The following is a 23,643-nucleotide window of genomic DNA, read 5'->3' as shown; positions in this document are numbered from 1 at the left end:
ATGTGTGTCCCACAAGTCCCTCCACCGTCTCTGCCACCTGTCCCCTATGTGGCCTGTCATGGAGTACATGAGGTATCCAATGGGTTTAACTATAATTTTACTGGCATTTTTCCACTATGCTGGCTCCAGGCTCAGGCATGAAAGTCTGTATGTTGTTGCCAGGCAAATATTTACATCATTTGGGGTGGAATCTTTTGGGGAATAGTTTGCCAGTTTGGGGCTCCTTTTGTTATAGAGTCTATTTAGTTGGCTCTGTGTTGGCCTGTACTTCAGAGAAGTAGATGCAAAACAAGAGTGGTCCTGGTTACTCCCACCTGTTTGTCACTTGGTTTTGGCTGGACTTGGACATCAATTTGTTTGAGCTGGAGCCAGTCTCCAGTTCTTAGTTCCAGGTTATGGCAGCTTAGTAAGTGCTTCTATGATTCCCAGGTGGGGGATGGTGTGAGGCGGGGATGAGGAAAGGGCCCAGGGCGAGGACCACCCCACCTAGATGTCGTGAAGGCCCTTCATGATTCAAGTCTACAATCAGATCAGTGGGACAAGGACGCCAATGACACAAGCCCAGTCCTGGGTGGCAAGTGAAGAAGACCAGGAGTTGTCACGTCCCTGTTTTTATAAAGTCTGGGTGGGGTCCAGCAGTTTGAAGGGACCAGGATAATCTTAAGTCAGACTCGGTAGCTCAGGGATCCAAAGGCAGAAGGTCCCTTGTGGCAGCTCTAACTGACATGGCCACGGATCCAAGGGTGAAGCTCCCTCAGGAGGCGGATAATCTGATGATGGCTATGATAAACATGACCAGGTGAGGGTAGTTCTGCGATAACACTGGGTGGGATGTGCACAACCATTATGGATGCTGTATTCTTAGCTGGCTGTGTCGTGGTTTGGAGAGGTCCCATTTTGATTCTTGGCCCGTGATTATTGGAATTTGGCAATCTTTTGGTATTTAGGATCAATTATTTTGAAGTTGGTATTGATGGATCCCTTTAGGTCATCTTATTTATATCCTTGCAATATATATATTTAAATGTATATTTAGCCTCTTGACTGCAATATATTTTTTTGCCATTTGGTTTAATGAGCAGATTGCCTTGTAGTTTCTTGTGGAATCTTTGGAATCTATGTTTTTTATCTTGATTTTTCTTTGCTATATTTGTATCTTTTTTTGGATCTGAGCTGGTTCTTACTTTCTAGCTTGGGACCTGAGGCTGGTGGGGGATTTTTTTCTCTGCGCTGTTTTCTTTTTTCTGTCTGTTTTTTCCTTCCCAGGTGTTGTTTTTAGAGGGGATTCCTTTGGTTTTTTTTAGATGATGTACGTTCATAGAGAAGTGGGCAAAAGGTCTATGTCAAAGGTGATTTGCTTATGGTCAGACCTGACCAATGAGGGGGTGACCACTGGTGTGGAGCATATCTCCCATGTTGGTAATGACTAGGTCTAGGATATTGGAGCCCCTGGTGGGACAATGGATTAGTTGATCCAGGGCATTGCAATTTATGAATTCCAAGAACCGTTGGGAAAAGGAGTTGGTACCCAAGTAGTTTTCCCAGTTAATGGCAGGGTAGTTGAAATCACCCAGTATTAGGGTGTTTGGTTGTATCTTAATATTTTCCAGTATGTTTAGAAAGGTGTAGTGAGAATCTTGGGGCATGGTGGGGGATCTGTAGCAAGCTACAATTTGGATTGCAGTCTTACCTAGTGTTAGTTGCACCTGGAGAATTTCAGATGCATTGTGTTGGGCAACTAGCCTGGAGGTGTGAATATCCTTGGTGAATATGGACACTCCTCCACCTTTAGTGTTTCGGTCTTGGTTTTGTGGCCAAAAAGTGTGGTAAGAATTGTAGCCTGGTACTGCAGGGGTGCTCCCTGGAGCCTTGAACCAGGTCTCAGTTACTGCACAGATATCGATGTTCTCCATTTTTAGGAGTGCCTTGAGAGTGTGCATTTTGAGGTTTAGACTTCTAACATTGAGTAGCATTACCTTCAGATTTTGCATGCTTGTATCTGTTACGGTGATGGTTTTATCCTTTGAACCTTGCCTAAAAAAGGCACTATAGCGGTGGCAAGATCTTTAGCCAGTAACCTGAATCCCAGGAGTGACAGGTGCAGACCATCTCTGTCAAAGCATTGCGGTTTGTCGATCATGTCTTCCTAGGCAGACAAATACTGGATCCCCTTTGAATGACACCAGAAGCTTAGCCAATTGGTGAAGTCAATCATTTTGTCCTTATACTGTGGTATCATTCTGGGCGAAGGCAGGATGCTACTCAGGGCTAGGGTCATACCTGCATGGGTCACATGATCCAAGAGCTCTTCCATGTCTCTTTTCATGTAGTCCAGGGAGGTACATCCCAAGTCATTCACTCCAGCATGGACAATGACAGAGTCGTATTTGTACCTGTTGTGGAGTGACTTGAGTGCATGCATTATGTGGCGGATCCTGGCACCCGACAGGCAGCTGACTGTAATTTTCTCTTTGTTCAGCCTGGTGAGTGGGACATCAGTGTGCCTGACTATACAGTCACCTATGACTAAAGTGTTGGCTACACTGTCTTGCCTTAGGGGCTGTTGTTGGGTGGCACACTGGTATTGTGAGCTGTGTGTCCTTTTGGTTGTGACTGGTGTTTGTTTGCGTTTTGGCTTCGGAGGTCCTTGTTGCTTGGGCAGGTTAATGTTAAGGGCCTCCACATATGTGGGTTTAGTGTTGCTGTGTGTGGGTGTTGATGGTGTGGGTTTTGAAGGGCTATGAGTTGCTTGAGGTGTAATGCAGGTGTTATCCTTCTCCTCTTGACTGTCTAGCACAATCTTGGCTGGAGAGAGCTTTGCTTCCAGTTTGGCTATGCAAGTGCATCTCTCGCAGGCTGTAGTGTTGGGTGGTAAGAGGGGAGGATTGTCTGTGTACATGAGGCAGTTGCACACTGCTCCAGTATGCCCAGATTCACCAGGTGGACAGGAGAAATCACCGGAAGCTGACCCTTGGACATGCCTGTTTAGGTGCTTTCTTGTAAAGTTTAAGAGCTGTTTTCCCTTACCTTTGCAAGGTACTTTGCAATTATAGGCTGTTTAGTGCCTATGATTAATTTCTCCTTATTGACAAGGAGAACTGAGTGCTTGAATCAGTTTCAGGCTTCCTAGTGCTTTCCAGCAGGTTCTAGAGCAACTGCTAGTTACAGGGGTTCAGACTTTAGTGCTACTATTGAGAAACCAGCTAGTTCCAAGGGAAAATTTGAAGAGCAGACTTTCTGGCACCTGGAATAGTTTAACTGTAGCCTCGCAGTGCTGCACGATGTGCAAAATATGCAAACACATGTGTTTTTAAGCCACAAAGTTGAAAGGGATAGAAATCAGCCCAAAAAGGCTAATAAAATTGCAATTTCAGAGCTGGAAACCACTCCTCTAGCATTTGATAGGCAGTACAATGCTCACCACTTCCACTGGTACACAGTAGGACTTCCCTCTATCACAGCAAATCCAAAGATATAACATTGTTAGTATTATATTTTCAGTGGTTAGTTCTCACATCTATAATTGTATTACAATTATTAGTATAAAATCTAGCTATATGATACATTCCCCCACATTTAAAATAAAACATGCCTACAGTTGAATTGTTACCAGAATTTGACAGATGTTTTACCATACAGCTAAACTGCTCAGCTTTAAGTATAGCTCTATAGTGATCAACGTACTAGTACAACAAAATCTTCAGTGTCCATAAGGTCACGTTGAAACACCCAGTTCCAAAAAAAAAAAAAACAAACAAAAAAACAGGCAAACCTTTAATTTTCCAGTAGTTAACATTCCCTTAATTTGACTTTAATTAAGATGATCTTCAGGATTTGCACACAACTAAGGTGCAGTACATGTTTTAAACTACATAACTGAGATCTTAAGTTTTTGCTAGGAGAAAATGTCCAGGTATGAAACATTTGAGTTTGCCTCTCAGGGGCACCACCAGCTCTGGCTAGCAATGTCTTTTTAATTTTTTCATAGTCCTGACAGTCAGTCCCTTCCATGTCCATAATGTCTATGAACTACTCCTTGATTAGCTTAACTGGTGGGATTCTACACCAGTTACTATGGTCCCATCACTCCTGATGAGAGTACCACTTAAAGATTACCAGACAAGTCTCAATGTCTCGCTCCCTGGTTAACTGTTTCATTGGTGGGACTGTCTTTGGCACTGCCATGGATTTGGCAACTTTCTCCATTACTTCAGCACAGTAGAAACAATTTCCACAGTTTTCACCTTAGCAAAAGGACAAATACTTGGGCACTCCACACAAATGTTCCCAGCACATACCACAAGACTGCTTTCCCTTTAAATAAGATCTCCAACAGCTGAGCTTGCAGCACACTCCACAGATGTGGCCTGGCAGTTGGCACAGAGGATTAAGGAGCTGTTAATGGTCCGTTTCCTGGGGTTCAAGGCTTGAGTTCCTCAGTGTCCACTGCCTAACTGTGCAACTCTGAGCAAGTCACTTTACCAGATAATGCTCCTGGGCTGGGGTCTGAAAAAGGTCCATGTAGATCTTTGTTCTACCCAGGTAAGCAAATACAAAAAATAAATAAGTGCTGTTACTTGACATGAGGAAATATACTTACAAAAATGGCCCTTTTGCATGCAGTGAAATAAATTCATGACTTCTGGCATGAAAGAGTATGTCAGAAATGCCTATTACACATAGCAATGTAGAATATAAAATGCAGTGGAGAGCACCAGCTTATAAAATAAGGGGGGTTTATTGAATACAAATGAAAATGCCGGATCCTCCCAAACAATCACTGGGATGGAAAAACTAAAGTATCTTTAACTATAGCCTGATAAATCAGGGATTCAATTTCTCTTAGCAAGTCCCTCTGAGCTTCTCAGCAATTCTCTTTCTTCTAATTTTCTTACGCAGGAAAGATGTCAAGGTTTCTTCTGATGAGTCTGTCCAGGTTCTTCTTTCCTCTGTAGTGTTTCATCTAGATTAGAACTTCTGGCCCATGCACAAAATCCCTCCTCAGAAAGGGGCAATGACTGTGAACTGGTCAACGTCAGACCTCCATTTTATACACCACTGACTGACATCAGCCAGTAACCTGTGACAGCCTATTATATGGCAAGCTTTCTGCCTTATTTACACTAAGTCTTATTTAAAAAATATTACCACAGCAATTTATAAACAAGCATTATATACATTTTATGGCGGCTTAGTTAATTTTGACATACTCCTATTTATTTATTTATATTTATTTACAGGGGAAGTGCACTGATCAATACTTAACATTTCAGGCTCAGCCCGAGTGAAATACAAAACATTTCACAAACAAAAAAGTCAGAAACATAAGCAATAAGAGTAATTCAGACTAGCTGCACAGAAAAATTGCATATGTACATTCTAGTGAACAAGCAGAGTATAATATACATATGTGCAAGTGTGTGCATATATATATATATATATATATATATATATATATATATATATATATATATATATATATATATATACATATATATAGAGAGAGAGAGCACACCCACCCACATATATTATATATATATATATATATAGGTCTACCTTCTTTCCACGAAAACCCATTTCACTTAATCCAAATTGAGTGACTCCGCTTCTTTGAAATGCCATTCCATCAAAAGCACGGACTGCCAAAATCCTTTCCTCCTTTCCCTGTGAAAGGAACCACTTGGCCACCATAGGTTCATAGGTAGGTACTAGGCTATCTGTCCGAGGGCATTTATAAGCCTTGCCAGTGCGTGTCAGCTTTCGCCGCCCCATTGATTAATTAACTGATCCTCTGTCAAGTAGAGCCAATGAAGTGATCCCAGTGGTGTATTTTCTGTTACCCATCTACTAGTCAAGGTTTCTCTTAAAGAGTGCTAGTGTGGGGCACTGTCTGATGTAATTTGGAATTTTGTTCCAAAGCATGGGGAGTCTCTGTGACAGGAATCCATCCCCTCCAGCATGTTCTATTTATTGCTGTGGTGAGGTTTAGCTCAATAGAGTGCGTTGCTTGCAGTGACTTGGATTTCCTTAGGTGGAGCATGTCCATCAATTCTGAGTTGGACATGGCTTTTAAGTCAGGCAGAGATCACCTCTGAGTAAGCAATATGTCACTGAGTACAGCCGGAGTTTTTTCAGTCGGGCTGCATAGGACATATGTTTGAGACCAGTAATCCTGTTGGTGAGGTACTTTTGTGGTCTTTCCATCTGTTGGAAGTGTCTTGTGAGGTACATCCCAAATGGGGCATTGTACTCTATGATGGGTCTAATGAGTGATGAGTAGAGAGGCACTATAACCTCTTTATTTCTATATGCGAACCCTTTAGTGATTAGATGGGCCACATAGAATTTCCTAACTACTTTGGCAATATGATTGACAAAGGAGAGATTACCATCTACCTGGGTCCCCAGATCTCTTATTACCTCTTCTGTATTAAGGGGGCTGCCACCTATGTGGTAATTTGTGGATGTTTTGTTTTTCTCAAACGGGATGACTATGCATTTTTTGGCATTTAGCTTGAGGCCATGACTTTGACACCAGGTATCCATCTCAGTAAGGCCCTTTTGCAGGATGTCCATGTCAGCCAGAGAGTCAATTATGGCTCCCAGTTTGCAGTCATCAGCAAACTTGGTTATATGCAGAACAGTAGGGGTCCCAGGACCGAGCCTTGCGGGACACCACTTGTGACTGGTTTAGAGTCAGACCTGGAGCCCATTATTCTTACCGTGTGAGTTCTGTCTGTAAGCCAGTTGGCAACCCATCTTGTGACGTAGGGGTTTATGTTCAGGCTGGTGAGTTTTTCTGTAATACCTGAGTGGGGAATGGTGTCGAAAGCCTTGGCGAGGTCAAGGTAGGCTGTGTGAACCACTTTTCCCTCATCTATGGCCTTGATGAGTGTCTCAAAGAAGTCAACCAGGTTTAGTAGGCATGATCTGCCCTTAACAAAGCCGAACTGAGTTGGTTCAAGTGTTTGGAGGTTCCCAAAGTCTTTGTTAATGAGTTCCATGATGATGCACTCTACAGTCTTGCAGACCAGGCTAGTCAAGCTTATGGGGCGATAGTTACTAGGGTCAGTTATGGCCCCTCCTTTGTGGAGAGGAATAACCATTACTGTGCGCCATTCTATGGGCAAGTAGCCTGTGGAAAGGCCGAGGTTGAACAACGTGTTTAGGTGGGGGGTTTGTTCTGTAGTTCGTGCAAGACGCAGCCTGGGACACCATCTGGTCCCATTGACGCTGTGTTTTTGGCTTTTGAAAGGGCTGTTTTCACCTGTGTGTCTGTGATTTTTGGGACACTACACTTTTCCAGTATTGTTGTAGGCCCTTTTGTTGGTGAGAGGGGGGTGAAGTTTGCACTGAATCTATCTGCCAGGATGTTGGCAATATCAGTAGGTTTACTATATTTTGTGCTATTTTGCACTAGTTCAGTGCATATCTGCGAGTTGCCACTTAGATTCTTAGCATAGCTAAAGAAGGCTTTGTAGTTATCTTTTGAATCCTTGGCTATTTTTCTTTCAAAGTTAGCCTTGGATGATTTCATGAGGGACCTCAGTTTCTTACTGATACTGATCAGGGATGTCTTTCCTTCTTGGGATTTGCTTTTTTTCTGAACTAGTTTCCTCCTTCTATTGTATAGTCTGTTTATTGCAGGGGTCCACCAAACTGGTTTCCTTCTCTTAGAGGAGTGAGTCTTGGTTTTGCTAGGGATGGCACAATCCATGCATCCTTGTAGGAGCTCATAGAGTGCATTTGTAAAGGTTTCTGCATCTTGGGCAGCATTATCCTTTAGCGTGGGGGCTGTGAAACTTACCACCTCTGTCTTAAGTAAGGTGAAGTTTGCTTTAGAAAAGTTTTTTACTGTAGTTTCCTTAGTTGGGGGTGGTGGTGGGGTGTGGACATCCAGAGTGATTAGTTTATGGTCTGATCTAACCAGTGACAGGTTGACCTCCGGTGTGGAACACCTGTTGCCCATGTTGGTGATGACCAGGTTCAATATATTTTCACCTCTGGTAGGGGACTTTACCAGCTGATCCAAGGCATTTCAGTTGATGAATTCCAGGAAGCGCTAGGCCTTGGAATTTGTACTAGAGTAGTTTTCCCAGTGAATGGTAGGGTAATTGAAATTGCCCACTATCAGGGTGTCTGGTAGGACCTTCATGTTTTCCAGTGTCTCCAGGAAGGTGAAGTGCTGGTCCTGGGTCATGGAGGGTGATCTGTAGCAGGTCACAATTTGCATTGCAGATTTGCCCAATCTTAGTTGCACATGGATGATCTCAGAGGTATCATGCTGTGCGCCACTAACCTGGAGGTGTAGGTATCCTTGATGAATATGGATACACCCCCTCCCTTTTGTGTTTCGGTCCGTGTTCTGTGGCCAAAACATGTGGTATGAGTTGTAGCCCGGTAGTGCTGGGGTGCTCTCTGAAGCCTTGATCCAGGTTTCAGTTACTGCATAGATGTTGACGTTCTCTATACTGAGGAGTGATTCGAGCATGTGCATTTGAGATTTAAACTCCTGGCATTGAGTAGCATAACCCTCAGTTTTTTGTTAATTGTGCTGTTTACGGAGGTGGGTTTGACTTTTGAGCCTTGCCTAAAAAAGGCACTATGGGGGCAGCAAGAGCCTTGGCCAGTATTCGAAAGCCTAGGGGTGACAGGTGCAAGCCGTCTCTTGCAAAGCAACGTGGCTTGTCGAGCATGTCATCCCAGGCTGACAGACACTGGATCCCCTTTGAATGACACCAGAAGCTTAGCCAGTTGTTGAAATTGATAATTTTTTCTTTATACTGAGGTATCATTCTTGGTGAGGGCAGGATGCTACTCAGGGTCAGGGTCATACCAGCCTGGGCTACATGATCAGAGAGCTCTTCCATGTCTCTTTTCATGTAGTCCAGGGAGGTACGTCTCAAGTCATTCACACCAACATGAACAATGACAGTCATATTTGTACTTGTTCTGGAGTGACCTGAGTGCTTGTGTTATGTGGCGGAATCTGGCTCCCGAAAGGCAGCTAACAGTAACCTTCTGCTTATCCAGCTTAGTGAGTGGGACGTCAGTGTGCCTGACTATAGAGTCATCTATTACTAGTGTCTTAGGTATGTTATTTTGCCTTAAGGGCTGCAATTGTGTGGCACACTGATTTTGTGTTTATGTGTTGTCTGGTTTGTGACGGGAAGTGCAGGTTGTTTGGGTGTCTGCTTTGGAGGTCTCTAATGCTTTTGCAGGTTTTTATTTAGAGCCTCCAAGTATGATTTTGTGTATTTATGTGTATTTTTTGCCAGTGCTGTTTTAGTAGGTCTGTGTACGGCTGGAGTTGTGGTGCAAGTGTTAACCTTCTCCTCTTGACTGTCTGTTCCAGTCTTGGGTGGAGACAGCTTAGCTTCCAGTTTGTCTGTATAATTGCATCTCTCGCATATGTTAGTGTTTTGCGGTAGGAGGAGAGGGTTGTCTGTGTACATGAAGCAGTTGTAACATTGCCTCAGGATACCCAGATTCATCAGCTGGACTGGAGAGTGCACCTGAAGTTGACCTTTGGTTATGCCTGAATAGTAGGGTGAGCTGCTTAGTCGCTTGGTTGGTGAGGGGTGAATACAGAGCCTTGCCCTGCTGGGCAATGTGTCAGGGTATATTAGTGCTTGCTATTAGGTCTGAGCAATTGCTGGGCTGTAAGATGCTTTTTGAGTGCTTAGGTTTAGAGTTAGACTAGTTTCAAGGGAAAAACTGAAGAGGAGACTTAGTGAAGCCGGGAATAATTTAACCGTAGCTAACCGGCACTGCCTGGTGCGCAAAACCGTGCAAATGCGTTTTTTTAGTAGGAAAATAAAAGAGATAGAAATTAGCCCAAAAATGGCCAATAAACTACTAACGTCTGGGCTGGAACCACTCCTCCAGGGACAGATAGGTTGCTCAAAGCTCCCCTCTCTCACAGGTGAACAGAGAAACTTCCTTCTATCCAAGTAAGGTATGGGCAACTCAGAAACTAGTATCACAGCCCTGAATTCAGCACTAGCCTGAAAACTGGACTATACTAGCTTAGAAAGGTGGGAAACAAGGAATTTTTTTGTTTTTTTTTGAAACTATAAGGCAAAAACAGTAAAAAATACACTTAAAACAGCTTTAAACGACTACAAATGATCATGAATTGTGTAGCCTACAACAGTTAAATTATTTAAACAAAAACAACTTTTTAAAAGTGCAGGCAGTCAAATAAGTACAATATGTGAAAAAAACAAGCTTTTAAATCACAATAAACACTGGAAAATCTGCTTTTAGGCAGAAAACAGTTAAGTACAGCAAGAAAGTACAGGAAACTGATACTTAATCACTCCAAAGTCTCTCTCCTAAGCTAGAAGGCTTTCATCAGTTTAAGGTTTTCTAGTGCTACCCAGTAGGTTAGTTACAGGAAAGATGGGAAACAAACACAGATGTGGTCTTTTAAACCAGAAAGTTGAAAGAGATGGACAAACTGTCCAAATGGTCAATAAACTACAATTTCTGGGCCAAGAACCTCTCCTCTCATGGTAGACAGGCAACCTAGGTGCTTACCACTCCCACTGATAAGCTAGGAGGCTTTCCTCCAACACAGAAAGGCTTGCGGGGCTCAGAAGCTTACCAACAGTCCTGGATACAGCAACTCTGTATCTGGACTAGGCTAGTTACAGGAAAGGTGGGAAACAAACGCAAATGCGGCTTTTAAATCAGAACGTTGAAAGAGATGGAAAAAAACCTGACCAAATGGCCAATAGCTACAATTTCTGGGCCAGGAACCACTCCTCCTGTGGTAGATAGGCTACTATTGCTTACCACTCCCACTGATAAGCTAGAAGGCTTCCCTCCAACACAGAAAGGCTTGAGGGGCTCAGAAGCTTACAAAAAGACTTGGAATACAGCAGATCTGTACCTGGACTAGACTAGATACAGAAAAGGTGGGGAACAAGTACAAATGTAGGCTTTTAAGCCAGCAAGTTGAAAGAAATGGAAAACTGCACAAACGGACAAATAAACTACAATTTCTGGGCCAAACCTCACTCTTCCCATGGAGGATAGGCTACCCAGTGCTTACCACTCCCACTGATAAGCTAGAAGGCTTTCCTCCAACACAGAAACGCTTGGGGGCTCAGAAGCTTACTAACAATCCTGGATACAGCAACTCTGTAACCGGACTAGGCTAGTTATAGGAAAGGTGGGAAACAGGCACAAGTGCGGCTTTCAAACCAGAAAGTTGAAAGAGATGGAAAAAAACTGCTCAAACAGCCAATAGCTACAATTTCTGGGCCAGGGACCAATCCCCTTGTGGTAGATAGGCTACCTGATGCTTACCACTCCCACTGATAAGCTAGAAGGCTTACCTCCAACACGGAAAGGTTTGGGGGGCTCAGAAGCTTACCAACAGTCCTGGACACAGCAAATCTATACCTGGATTACACTAGTTATAGGAAAGGCGGGGACCAAACGTAAAACAGGCTTTTAACGAGAAAGTAGAAAGAGATGGAAAAACTGCCCAAACGGCCAATGAACTACAATTTCAGGACCAAAACACACTTTTCCCATGGTAGATAGGCTACCTAGTGCTTGCCACTCCCACTGATAAGCTAGAAGGCTTCCCTTCAACACAGAACGGCTTGGGGGGCTCAGAAGCTTACCAACAGTCCTGGATACAGCAAGCCTATATCTGGACTTGACTAGTTATGGGAAAGGCAGGAAACAAGCTTTTACAGAAAAGCAGCTAAAACAGCAGTAAATACAATTCAAATTGTAGTGTAGGCCAGCACACCCGAGAGTGTATCAACACTACGCCAAATACAGTTCAAATAAGTGCAATAAAATTAACAAATGACTAAAAAACAAGTGCAGAAGGCAGATAACAGCATGCAGAAGAGCAACTAAGACAATTACAGTAAGAGTAGATGAATAATATATATATATATATATATATATATATATATATATATATATATATTTTTTTTTTTTTTTTTGGGGGCAGAGTAGAATCTAGAGGCTACAGGGGTTGTCCTTCCCAAATGTTCTCTTTGTACACAGTAGGAGTGCCTGAAATCAAAATATGATCTCACTGCACTCAGTTGAGTGAGCAAATGAGACGGGCCCAGGAGGAGTATCCAAATACAAATCTACAAGAGGGGTGGGCAATTTCAGCGCCACCAACATTAATACTAAAACAAGAACAGGGAGAGTGGGTGGGGAACTAACTGTACAGTTCAGTTGAGTTAATATTCAGTGAAAAACACAAATAAATAAAATACAGTACTATATGCAAAAGAGCAGATAAAAGTGTACTTAAATTCACTTATACGTCCAGCTGATTTCAGGTAGATGTTAGCCGGCCAAAGCTCTGATATTAAGCAGAGATAACTCAAAATGTACCACTTATATAAGGCAAGACAGGATGTCAGTGATGAGCTGAAACTACCCCCACTGCTATCAATGGCTGCATAGAAATTCTAAAAAGTACTCTGTAGAGAGACAGCCACAACTTCAGTTGAGTTAATATTCAGTGAAAAACACAAAGAAATAAATTAAATACAGTACTATATGCAAAAGAGCAGATAAAAGTGTACTTAAATTCACTTATATGTCCAGCTGAATTCAGGTAGATGTTAGCTGGCCAAAGTTCTGATATCAAGCGTGAATGCTGAACTTTGCCATTTTGTCAGTGTAGTGCAATCTCGGAGTTGGTACATTTAAGTAAGGGGGTGTGGGGGTGAAGTCCCCCATTTGGATGGGTTTAGATTTGTTTTTTTCCATGGTGGCCAAGTGGTTCTTTTCACAAGGAAAGGATTTCGGCAGTCCGTGCTTTTGATGGAATGGTGTTTCGGAGAAGTAGAGTCGCTCAACTTGGATTCCAAAATTAAACTTAACAATGCCTTACTATTTCTTGGCAATTCAGATCTTGTATCCCAGCTCAAAAGATCATTTCATTAGTTACACTAGTTTGCTGACAGAGTATTTCATAAGGAATTTTTAAATTCTGTCCATTCATCATACTCTCATAACATATTTTCCCAGTTACCGCTTTCTTCCCCATCACACCCCCAACATTTGCCATCTACCTGAGAAAAAATTCTTTAATCTCTGCTTGGGGTATAAAAATATCTATGCAAAGACTTCCAGGCAAAAATCTTCTAGACTTTGATGTATATTTGGGAGCCATACACATGTCCTGCAATTGTTTCTTTGTGAATTGCATATCTTATCTCTCTTTTCAATATTTTCTGACCTCTTTTATTGATTCCTATAGCTATTGTGCAATATTTTATATGGTCTACTAATTATCCCTTTTTAACAGCAACATATGTTCTAGATTCAATTAAAACGCAGCCAAGAGAATTAAACTTAGCAAGGCTTTACTATGTCTAGGCAATTCAGATCCTGTATCCCAGCTCAGAAATAAATAAATAAATAATTTCCTTAGTTACACTCATTTGCTCACTCAGTATTCCTGACACAGTACTCTGTAGAGAATGTTTGAAGTCTGCCAACTCATTACATTCACAAAACATATGTTCCCAAGTTACCCCTTTCTTCCCCATCACACAGCCAACATTTGTCTGTTCTAAATAAGGGATTGGATTTTCTAAGAAATTTCTGGTATTAAAAGGGCCTACAGGTTGCGGTCATGGGTTGTTGATACAGCATATGGTTACCCAAAAGTGATTCTGTCTAGCATTTAGTGCAGAAAATATACACTATTAATATGCTACTTCCTGTGTTCCAGGGTTCCATTACCTCAAGCTTCCATGTACCTATTTGATAGAGTAAGTCACTAGTCTCTGAGGCAGAGTCTGAAAAAGGTTTAAGTGATCAGTGCTCTACCATGGTTAACAAATACAAAAGAATAAATAAATTTGATTCAGTTTGTGACTTGGTACGAAAAGTAGCAGGCCTTTTTGCAGCTTTGACAACCAGGTAAGAGAACAATAGTTAATTGAAAACTTCTGTTTGGGATCATAATGTCTCAGAGACTACCACACATCAATAACTACAGTTTTAGGCTGCAATAAAAGCCAAAAATGAAACCAGCCTCAAACGTGTAATAAACACCAATCCAGATAAAAGCATGTCAGTCCAAGACAGTAGAATAAGGCAAACATAGTTTTAATTTATCGTTTTAGAGTTTGACTTCTTTAGAATGAAAGCTACTGAACACCATAGGACATTTAAATACTAGAAATGTCACATGACAATAAGATCACACGATTCAATATATTTAAATACATTTAAAGAGACAATATATACACAGATATTTTAAAACACCTCATCTTTAAATGAAAACTTCACCTTAGAATTAAATCTAGTTTTTTACTCTACTCAGTTTTATGATTTATTTTAACACCTTAAAATCACTCTGCTTCTTATAGAATTGTAATACATTTTCTGCAAAATAGTTGTCAATGGGGCTTGACATACAAACGTGATCTTATTTTTCTTCAAGTCTTTCTCTTTCCCATGTCTGTTTTATATGAGTCATGCTAAACATAAGTAAGTAGTGGTATATTTCCATTTCTTTGACATATAATGTAATTAGTGTCAGTCACTGTCATCTAATATACTGTCTGTAACAGGACTGCTTCTTTTATTTCTTGAATGGCCCACATTTATGTGTGTGTGTGTGTCTGTCTCAGGGCTTGTTTTATAGTATACCAAGGAATTATACAGCTGCAGCCAAATAGTTGCTAAACTGCAGGCCTTTGTTCAAAGTATCTTTTTGTAGTCCGAGATGAATTGACAGCCCCTCCCCCCAACTCTTTGGTAAATGTGCTGATACTTTACAAGAAAATATATTTTCTGACTTTCCTGTAAATGTCACAGATATCTTTAATACTACATTCAAGTAATCCTAAACTGTAAAGTAGTATAAACAACAAATACAAAGTTTAAAGCTTAGCATTTCAGTACTGTGATGCTCCTTATGTAAATTTGTCAAAAGAGATGGCAACTGTCTTTGAACCACTGACTGATTTAACTGCTGTGTCTTGCTATGACAGGCATGGCTTCATTGGAAACAGCTGTGAATCACTGTAAGTTCTCTTCCTCTCTGCAATAAAGAAAATGGAAAACACTTTCACACCTCTCTCTCTCTCGTTTTTCAGCAGCCTCAATTCCTGATTACAAATTTCTCCATGTCTGTGGTATGTCATGCAAGTGTAGACAAATTCCTCTGCAAGTTATGTGAGAAGTTAAGCTTAAAAAAGTGGGTGGTCTTTCCCTTCATTTGATACCAAAATGAAAGTTTTATAAAGTACAAACAAGTTTCAGGTACCTACACAGTACTGGAATCATACTGTAGGCAGAAAAGCAGCCTAATAGTTAAGTTAAACGGTAGGAAAAGGTGGAGTTTTAAGAGACTGCTGATGGAAACAGAGTCATTCAATCCTGGAAGCACTTCTACATTGAATTTAACCTGCCAGAAAAGTTCACATGCCTCTAAGTGAGTTTTCCAGTCACTACCCCTCAGGGACTTTACTGCCTTTTTCTAGATAAAAAAAAAATTAAATTGCATAACATTCTGGCAGGTTATATAAAGGATTTGTTGCATCATGCATCTTAATGCAATGCACATGCTGATAACTGTGTTTCCTCAAAGCATGTTCAGTATTTTCAATGTAAAATGCACTGTAAAAATCATATTTTGAAACATAGACAACCTTCAAAGTTCCACAGGAAAAAATTATCTTTACAATTTACTACAAAGTGAGGTGGCACATCAACTTCATTCCTCTTAAGTATGAGTGGGCATTGTGCGCAGGCTCCACACTCAAACATTCTATTATTTTGGGGATGCACTCCAGTAAATTTTTAATATTTTTCTTTTTTTTAAAACCAAACTTAATTTGGGTTCCAATTTTTCTTTTGTAAACTAGAGTCCGCACTTACTACGGTGTTCCAATTCTTATAAAAGATGTTTATAAGACAGAAAACCAGGTGGGAGAAAGGTAATGCAAACATTCCTGAGGGACTTTTATCATCCTTACCTTTTGTATTTCTGTCATTTCTTGTAGTTAGATTATGTACTTCCCTGCCAGTGAAAATTGGTTTAAATCTACCATTTCTCTCATTCTGAATTTGCAGTTCAGTCCTTCTTAAGTAAAGTGGATACCCTTTTTCTAAAAACATTTTCTTTAAAGTCTCTAACTCCAGCTAGAAATGTAATTCACTGGATGTCTTTTATTACACACTCACCATTTGGCCCTTAACTATACTAGCATTTTGTTTGTGTGGAAGGTAACTGATAATCTAAGTAAGCATTGGAAATTGTTGGCTTCTAATATATTATTGACTAAAAACAATTCTCTGCAGGAATTTTGTAGATGATCACATCAAATAATTCACAAAATCGACGACCAGCAGTGTGTAAATTTAAAAAATTCTGTCGTAAACTTCAAAAATTCAATTAACTTTATCAAATGTTTTGATCCATCAGTCATTATCCAAAATATGTCCTCTAAAAAGCACAGATATAACCACACATTGAAACCACCCACTCACAAAAACATTCCTTGTTTCCCACACATACATCACAGTGTTGGTAAAGGTTGGGGCGCATCTTGCTCGCATAGCAATATGAGTTCTTTGTTTAAAATACTCGCAGTTTCATCAACTGTAACAAAATGACATCTTCAAATCTATTTTGGCTCAAGGGTTGTAAGAAATGCGAGGAGTCTTTCAAAACATGACATTTGTCATCTAAAACTGTTTTAACCTATGATCAACGGACTTAGCATACATCTCAGTTTTAGACTTGGAGGGACAGGTACATCTCACAAAGGATACCCTTGTTCTGGCAAGACTCCCCATCCACATAAAACAAGCTTCATCCCTGTCCATATTCAAGTATAACTTGGATCTCTGGATGGGACACAGGAACATTTACACCAGGACTGCCCCTGGTACTACTAATGGACAGAGGCATCTCCTAAGTGCTTTCCTCATGCATGGGTCTCCTCAAATTATATATGGTATAATCTCAGTTATTCTCATTAGGGGTAATATACGATTATCAAACATGATATAGGTAAAGCCATTATATATCCAAATCAGATTATTTTGGGTACAACAGGTGAAACTGGCTAGGCTTAAAATGGCCTGCAAGGGCTGCTATCCTAGTACTTACTTATGAATGTATAATTTATCCATTCATATCTTTAGGTACATAACAACTTGGTTATGTATTCCTTCTTGACCTATTTTCCAGATTTTCTACCTGGTCATCCCTATACCTATATAACTCATCACTGCATGTCTTTCTTTAGAGAATGTTTTGCCCAAAGAAATTTCTTCAAATATTCATCTTTTGAAGGAAATATGTGTTGTATAAAGGTTTATATAGAAATTAACCCATTTTTCTACAAACCTCCTGTGAAAACTGTAATTTGAAGGAGGACCATCAAACACGGGCTGCTACATCCATTCTGGATCCCTCTCTAAACAGATGAAATCCTGATTCTATTGCATGCACATTTAAACAATTTGACCCAAGTTACTTTCATACTATAAATTCAGTCTTTGGGGGTCAGGAATCTTTGGACAGCACAACAGAAATCACATCCTCCTCTGTTTCTGCTACTGAATTCTTTCCTGGATAGGATTCCAGGTTTTGATTTAATGAGCAGTAGGCTGCAGCATTATAAAATATAAAATTTATGACTGCATGCTACCTGAGAGAATGTTAGGAAAAGTCTTACTTGGATGACACTAATTTTAGGTCATCTCTAGCCACCTGAAATGCTTTTCTCAGTTATGACAAAACTGGAAGGCTAGAGATGACCTAAAATTAGTGTCATCCAACTAAGACTTTTCCTGACATGATCTCAGGTAGCATGCAGTCAGGAAAAGTCTTACTTGGATGACACTAATTATAAGCCATCTCTAGCCACCTGAAATGCTTTTCTCAGTTATTATGACAAAATTGGAAGGCTAGAGGACAGGCAAACAAAATGCTGTCAGTCTCTATTTAAACAACAGGTTTAGGAATAAGTTTCTGGCCCTAAGCCTTAACAAAACAAGCATGACGACTGGCACTCTAGTTCCTGATTCTGCTACATGTCTTGCTGTCCTGTACATCAAATTTCAAAATGTCCATGAGGTCTTCTACAAGATGACCAAAGAAACCACTTTCCACATTAGGGAGTGATATTCTCTTCATCTGTATTAGTTTCATATACAAAAGCTATATGGAAAAGGTTCAAAGCTGGGCTTCCAAATTCTTTAACAAGTGTGAGTCCTAAAGCCTAAATCAAGATCTTCTTACAGAAGAGATCACCTTAATACTTCCAACTGATATTTTCCTTCTACAAGAGCTCTGAGTTTAAAACTGCTATCTGACTGCACTAATTTTTGGATTTTTTTCCATTTAAGGTTTGGATATTTCCATTTTTTTTATTTTGGTCTAATTATATTAAAGTTTGTTGTATCTTGAACTTTGTTTTACTACAAAGTTTTTTTTTCTTGAAGTCTTAAAAGTTGTTGGCTAGGGTCAGTTAGGAAACATTCCTTTTGCATTCATTGATGGAATAGGAATTAAACCAAGCTAATCAGTGGCAGGAGCTGAGAAACAGTTTTCTTATTTAAGGTATTCCCTTACAGTCCTCTTCAGCTTCAAGAGCTCTACCATTTCTCCCCCAACTATCACTAAAGAACAGCTCCTCACTGCACTCTCCAGAGCTAGAAACACTGCATCAATGGATCCTGATAATACCCCAGGATACCTCCTAAATAGCATGAAACATGAACTGTTAGGCCAACTAGAATCTCTATTCAGCCACAGCATCCAGACAGGCTTCATATCTGGAGAATGGAGGGACTGCAACAGTCATCCCTCTACACAAAGTTGGACCATCAACAGACCCTGGAACTACAGACCCATAGGTCTGACTAGTCTTATATGCCAGGCCATGGAAAGAATCATGGACCTGATGAACAAAGACATAGGAAATCTTCAAACACTAGACCCATCCCAGTTTGTTTTAGTCAGGGGCAGGTCAAGCCTACTAAACTTGGTGGGCTTCTTCGAGAAGGTCACTATAGATATGAGCGAGGGAAAAAAGGTAGGTACATACTGCCCACATTGACCAGGTAAAGGCATTTGACACAATACGTCACTCAGATCTTCTTTCGGCTGCTCCTGTTAGGGGTCGCCACAGCGGATCATCTGTTTCCATTTCTTCCTGTCCTCTGCATCTTGCTCTGTCACACCAACCACCTGCATGTCCTCTCTCAACACATCCATAAACCTTATCTTAGGCCTTCCTCTTTTCCTGTTACCTGGCAGCTTCATCCTTAGCATCTTTTTCCCCAATATACTCTGCATCCCTCCTTAGCACATGTCCAAACCAATGTAATCTTGCCTCTCTGGCTTTGTCTCCAAACCTTCCAACCTGGGATGACCCTCTAATATACTTATTCCTAATCCTGTCCACCCTCGTCACACCCAGTGCAAATCTTAACATCTTTAACTCTGCCACGTCCAGCTCTGACTCCTGCCTTTTTGTCAATGCCACTGTCTCCAACCCATATATTATAACTTGGGACCGGCACAAAGAAATGCTCTGGCTTGTCACTCAGATAATATACATAAATTCACAAATTTAGGTATAAATCCCTATGTCACCTGATAGATATCCAAATGTCTCACAGACAGTACATAGGAAGTTAAGGTGGGGAATCAACCTCCACCAAGAGGCCTGTTACTAGTGGTGACCCACAGGGCTAGGTACTGGGACTTCTGTTTGGAATATACTTCTCTGAAGTCAAGGCAAATGTAAAGGGCCTTTGGCTAACCAAATCTGCAGATGACTGCAAGCAGGGTGCAATCACTGAATCCCCCAAATATGTAGCTACCTTCCAGGAGGGTCTGACACAGACAAATAACTGATGTGAGGACCATGGCCTAAAACTCAGTGCAAAATATGCATAATTATACCCTTTGGGAAGACGACCACCCCTGAGAATTACAGCACTGATAACACTCCCCTTGCAGCAGACCCAGTGGTAAGGGACTTGAGAACTTAGGATGACAGTAACCTGAATCTTAATCAAAGAAACAAGGTGACCAGACTGAAAGTATGAACAAAGCCAGGAAATGCACCAACATCAAGTAGTAAAATTGAATTTATTAAAAATGATTAAACACTTTTGTCCTATTCTTTGAAGTCCTAAATAGAATAGGATGAAAGCACTTAATCATTTTTAATAAATTCGATTTTACTACTTAATCTTGGTGCAGTTCCTGGCTTTGTGCATACTTTCAACCTGGTCACCTTGTTTCTTTGGGTTTGATTATGTTTTGGGAGACTGCCTACTTTTTAGTAACCTGAATTTTGATCATCCATGGGTCTACGTTATTGAGAAAATTTTTCTAGAAGGCACAACTTATTAGGAAGAACATAGCATCCATAAGCAGATCATAGTCCCACTATACTCACCACTCATTAGACCAATAACAGAGTATAATGCACCCTTTGGCGTGTACCTGACCATGCATTTGCAACAGTTGGAGACGGCACATAGTTTCCTCACTAAAAGGATACAGGGTGTGAATACTATGCCCTATACAGAATGCCTCAAAGCCTTATCCTTAGTCTCCTACAGACTACTGATCTAAACCTAGTCTGGAACCTAACACATTGGAGGGACAAGTATGTGCCACAGAGATTACCCATCCTCTGGAAAAGACTCTCCCATTCATGGGAAACTGAGCTCTTCCCTAAGCCTATTCAATGGATGCTAATTTGCAAATTCACTTCTAGTTTGCTGACTGTAGCCCTTATGGACAGGGGCAGTCTGTAGATACCCTATGACACAGGCATATATCCAAGTCATTCTAGCCTGTGGGCATTGATAATTGGAAAAATTGAGGTATGAATGGCTAGGATTAAAAAGGATCTAGGATCGTTAGCCTAGTAACCTCCTATGATCCCATATGGCCTGCTTAGTAGTCTGTGCAACAGACAAGAAAATTCAGCTGCATAGACTCTTTACTGGCATCCTACTTAGTTATTTTATTTTTCCTTTATGTTAATCAGGTCCACTGAACTAAGGATCTGGTCTACATTCTGTTTCAGTGTGAGAGAAAATATTAGGATCTTCCAGTTATATTATGCAGTGGATGTGTCTGCAACAAGAAAAATCAGAGGATACTCTTAGTTCTGGTGACTATCAATAGGATATTTTCTTGCTCTAGATTAGTAATCACTCATGCCTTCATTGCCTTTTTTTATTTAGTTATATCTGTCACAGACAGATAAAAGAAAAACATACCATTCTGGCTCAGAAATGCTCCTTTTCCCTCTTTCCAATATACATACATTTTAGCAACTACAACTAAATAAAGTCTACACAAACCAGATGTGAAAATTACAAATTGCACAGAATGCCGGGAAATGAAATGTAATCACTTTATTTTTGCATGCTACAATACACTAAGGGGCACTTATTTGTACTTCCCTCATCTGTACACATTTTTCCACACAGGTCTGGCTTGTTCATTTTGGCAGTTAAGAGTATTCTAACCAGTGTTTGTTACAAACTGATTGGTAAAAAATAGCTCAGGTAACAAAACTTAATCATAATCATTTAGTTATACAGCTACCATATTCATGCTACCCTAATCACATTTTCTTAACTGCCTTGGATTTAGGTGACCATGGCTAGGAAGACTTGCTAAGTAACCAGTATTATTCCTCCCTGTACTTTGGTCATTCAGAGAATTACCTCTGCCCACAAGATAATATGCCAATTACACCATTACATTTTTTATGATGGCATCAAAATAGGTTTACTCACTTTTAGACACTTCAGTGCCATGCAGGCAGACTTCTGTAGGTGCACATTAGATTCCCTCAGTGCTTCAGTATAGTAAATCAAAGCCTGAAAAGGAAAAAAACACAATATTAGTGGGTAGGCTTCTGTGCAATACATTAAGGGCAAACTATGCCACAGCTAGAAAGACAATTATTCTCATTCTTAGTACTATAACTACACTGTTTACACTTATTTGGATTTCCTTTTTAATTACCCTGTAGTGCGCCTACGGCACCTCCCCACCAAACTACCACTCCATAGTTCTATGACAGTCTACAACTGCACTTGTAAGTGGAATGCTGCTTACTTGGAAATGCCAAGATGGTGGATGGCCCAATAAGTGACTTATGCACTGGCCTCTGTGGAAGCCAACTATAACCACTGCACATATTTTGTCTTGTTTATTGTTCAGCAGAATTAGTGCACAATGACAATTATGCAGATGTGGATGTGTACATATATACTGACATTCAGTGCCAGTTCCTTTCATCTAACACGTCTTATGTGCTATTACTTAGTTTAGTTTTTCAGTCAGCATTCTAGTATGCATCTTATCCTTCCTTCGGCAATCTGTTAACCTTCCAATAGTAAGCTGGTCGTAGACAATCCATTAAGTCACTTATGCAGAAGCCTCTGAGTATCAGTTACAACTGTGGTACATATTTTGCCGGGTTTATGCTGAGCAGAATTAGTATGCTATGACAGTCATGCAAACATGCAACTACATGTATGTAATATTTACTGGCTTTCAGCTCCTCATTCCTTTGCAACATGCGTTTCTTATGTGCTGTCACCTGATTTTCAGTCAGCATTAAAGCAATACAAATACTATCCTCAATCTGAAGACAAAGGTTTCCCTTCTAGGATAATCTGTTAACCCCCCCCCCCCCCCACGGTAAGCTGTTGAATGATCCAAATCAATTTCTAGTGTAACAAATACTCTACAGTCATTGCATCAGGCACTCCAGTTCTTTATATTAAAATCATACAGCAGACTTCTATTTCAAACTTGCTTCATGAGAAAGAACAATCAAGTTACAGACTAGGTAGGTCTAGCTAAGCAGCATAGAAAAAGCAAGTACATGTTCTCGACGTGTGGCCAGTTACATCAGGAATTGTGGACAAAGCCAACAATAATGTGTTTGGGGGAGGGCGATTTTAAAATATTACTCTAATTCACTTAAAAATGTTAATAGAACAATAGGTGTTGCATCAACATGCTTTTGGGACCATAAGAAGCATGAAATTCTAACAGCTGGCATTATCGACTGACTAGAATACTCAATGATGTAAAGGAAAAAATGTTATGAACGTTACGAATAAATATGAAGCAAAATAAGGGGCATTCTGAGATATCAAGGACAGTTGAGAGGTATACCAGAATCCCCCTCTTACTCCACAAAAACACACACATTCAAGTAAAAAAGCATTCTCTTGCATATATGATGTGTGCTACATGTAATAAATATGAACTGTAGATACAGGACCTGATTCCAAAAGACTTGCTGTCAGCATAAGTGATTTACTCTGGTGTAAGCCTGTCCTCATTCCAAAACATTTGCTCTCAGTGATAGCGACTTATTGCTGTGTAAAGCCTACCTATATAAATTAGTCTTACAGTGGTGAACAGACTCCAAAAGATTTGCTCTTGGTGCAAGTAACTCACTCTGCAGTGTAAACTCAGGGTAAGTCACTTACACCAAGAGCAAGTCTTTTGGAATCTGCCTTATAATGTACTCGGTCACAATCAAGAAGAATTAAACATTAAAAATTACAATATATACCATATTCATTAACCTAGTTGCACCATTTTACCTTATTTACACCAAT

The 23,643-nt window shown here is 40.4% G+C and overlaps 1 protein-coding gene across 4 annotated transcripts in view; it reads right to left on the bottom strand.

The window, feature by feature from the left end:
- RIPOR2 (RHO family interacting cell polarization regulator 2) overlaps positions 1–23,643 on the bottom strand; it is a 3,249,967-nt gene that overhangs the window by 266,026 nt on the left and 2,960,298 nt on the right. For all 4 annotated transcript variants that reach the window (XM_044067082.1, XM_044067083.1, XM_044067084.1 and 1 more), the window contains one exon: positions 21,796–21,879. In XM_044067082.1, coding sequence (XP_043923017.1) covers positions 21,796–21,879 — 84 coding nt within the window. The remainder of the gene's footprint in view (positions 1–21,795; positions 21,880–23,643) is intronic.

This window comes from Protopterus annectens, chromosome 3.part1 (genome assembly GCF_019279795.1).
Source record: "Protopterus annectens isolate FY-2018-M chromosome 3.part1, PAN1.0, whole genome shotgun sequence".
Classification (NCBI taxonomy): domain Eukaryota; kingdom Metazoa; phylum Chordata; order Ceratodontiformes; family Protopteridae; genus Protopterus; species Protopterus annectens.
Note: the sequence above shows the minus strand (reverse complement) of the source record. Positions and strands in the feature narration are given on the sequence as shown.